Source organism: Argopecten irradians, chromosome 15 (genome assembly GCF_041381155.1).
Source record: "Argopecten irradians isolate NY chromosome 15, Ai_NY, whole genome shotgun sequence".
NCBI classification, from domain to species: domain Eukaryota; kingdom Metazoa; phylum Mollusca; class Bivalvia; order Pectinida; family Pectinidae; genus Argopecten; species Argopecten irradians.
The window spans coordinates 6,971,692-6,974,224 of NC_091148.1; the positions used below are offsets into that span (position 1 = coordinate 6,971,692).

The window sequence follows — 2,533 nt, forward strand, 5'->3', positions numbered from 1 at the left end:
ACAAATTATTAGATAGTTCAAATTTGACAACTGTTTACTGACACACAAAACAAGCCGGACGCCTCACGACGATGGACAGAAAAAATTAGAATGTCACTTAAGACTTCCTCTCTGGTGACTTAAAATTGGCAAAATCAGTAAGACACAAAAATGGAAAATTATGCCAACGAGGAAATGATTTACAATATACAAAAGCGGTAACCTGGTTTACGTTTCATTCCATTCTAGACAATATTTACATTTCTGCTTATTATTCTGTCAACAGATGGCGAATTCTTGCTACATTCCATCGAATGTCAGTGACTACACAGATTACGACACAGATATTGCCCCGATGTGGATCCAGGTCGGCGAAATAGTGGCTGGAGGGGCCACAGTGTTGGTTAATATCCCGGCAATCATTGCTGTAATATTTACAAAACTTCGAAATCCCGAATTCCGTAATGTACATCTCCTTATCTTAGGATTAACAGATTTCCTGGTTGGATTATCTGTCTTTCCAATTTTAATTACATTTGTGAATCCAAACAGCAGAATAAGTCATACGTCTTGCTTTTTCCGGATGTACATTTTTGGGCTAATCTACTTCAACTCATTAGGACAGGTATGTGTAATATGCATTGATCGAACATTTTTGCTTGCTAGACCGTCTTGGAGATACACAACGAAATATGTAAGGAGATATTTCTGGATGCTGAGTAGCATGTTTTTATTCATATCTTCATCATTGTCTTTGAACTTTTTTATTCTTGGATTTCCTAAGAATCACATAGTTACTTGCAAACTTGAAAATATTTTCTGCGGCAATTTTAACTATTTTAGTACTGCATTCGGTGGTATAGCGATTTTCATTGAGTGTATAATTCTAATATGCTGTATAATAATGATAGTAATTCTACAAAGACACGAACGTAAATTCCGAACGCAAGTCGGACCCACTTACAATATTGATACGACTGCAAAATGGGTGGCTAATGACCGAATACATCTTTCAAGAGAACACAACCCTGAAAATCGATGTCAGATCAACCAACAGAGGAACAGGGGACAAGAAAGCCAAATGAATAGAAAGATATCTAAAAGCACATTGACAACAATTCTTATTATCATTAACTTTTTTATTTGTGTGACACCATTGAACTTAGGATCCCTGATGCAAGGTTTACAACTATTGGAAACAACAAGTAGAACGACAAAGCATGTGTTGTTGATTTTGTCGACTGTAAATTCTCTCATTAATCCTTTTATATATTGCTTCAGAACCCCTGATATAAGAGTTACAATGCAAAAAGGAATTTTGAAATGTAGAGCGTTATTTAAATGCTGATTACTGTGGTTAAGACGACGAACCCTGATATACAATAACCTCATCCATGGAATAATTTTGTATATGGCGCTAGTGTATTATAACTTTGAGCGATTTTCATTGGTTGGGAACTCATCGTGTCATCAATGTCGTGACGTCAGAATTCCAGAACCTCGTGACAAAATGGCTGCCTCCACTGGATGTTTGAAATTCATTTTGTTGTTGAGATTCTTCGAAATATATTATTATGTTGATGTAGTTATGTTATAAAGAAATCTTAAATTTGTGTTAATTCATATGATATATTATGAAACTCCTCCCCAAAATTTGTTTTTGCTCTCCAGCGCTTGAAGAAATAAGAAAATTAAATCTTGTATTGAATACTCCATCGTTGTGATATTCATCATTTTAAAATCATAACTACAGAAAGCGTTGCGAATAACATAGAAGCACGTGAGTACGAAATGGACATTGTGAAATAGCTCATTGATGCTGTGATTTGTATTTTCGTTGTGACGTCATTACGTCGGCCAGAATGACGTCATAAAGTATGTTTTTCATAACACTACATCAAGGGAGTTATGAGATAATTATAATTGCATAGATTCCTCGATTTGTTTGATTATGTTATATGAAATCATAAAAAAAATGAAGTATGGCATGAACAATTATGTGATATTTATGCCTTTCCTTTTGCTAACCTGAAGAATTTCGTTAATATTTTTACGTTTTACTTTTAGGCAAACCCTGATCACAGAAAGCCAATAAAAATTCAAATTTCACTAAGTTAAGTTTTTTTCCTTCTTTTTGCTTAAAGTTACTAAAATATTAGATTTACATAGATTTCTTAGGGTTTTTGACTTCCTACAAACGTTCTTATACCTGAAATTAGAAAGTCTTCAAAATTACAACATTTAATTTGAACTATTGGCAATGTTTATCAACGTTAAAATATCGCCAAACACAACAAGAAATTGTATCTGTCGGCATTGACTGTTTACAACGGAAATAACCGAGTGAATCTTTGAGTTCGGAATAGGGGTCGCTGAAAATCTCACCCGGCTAATGCATATAGATGTAATAACACTACTAAGAGGCAACTTATATTTTATCGGTTACATTGGCCTGATTAAGCGTAATAGCCGATACATTTACAGCGTATCTCAGTGGCGTAGAAAGAGGGGGGGGGGCAAAGTTCCTCAATATTTGGAACCCCTTTCCTCCTTG

The 2,533-nt window shown here is 34.7% G+C and overlaps 1 protein-coding gene across 1 annotated transcript; it reads left to right on the plus strand.

The window, feature by feature from the left end:
* Positions 1-265: 265 nt before the first annotated feature.
* LOC138309667 (5-hydroxytryptamine receptor 7-like) lies at positions 266-1,327 on the plus strand. The gene has a single exon (XM_069250882.1). The coding sequence runs from the start codon at positions 266-268 to the stop codon at positions 1,325-1,327; it is 1,062 nt and encodes a 353-aa protein (XP_069106983.1).
* The last annotated feature ends 1,206 nt before the right edge of the window (positions 1,328-2,533 follow it).

Excerpts from the sequence above, each read along its gene's own strand:
- LOC138309667 (XM_069250882.1), top strand. The coding sequence starts at position 266 with ATGGCGAATTCTTGCTACATTCCATCGAATGTCAGTGACTACACAGAT.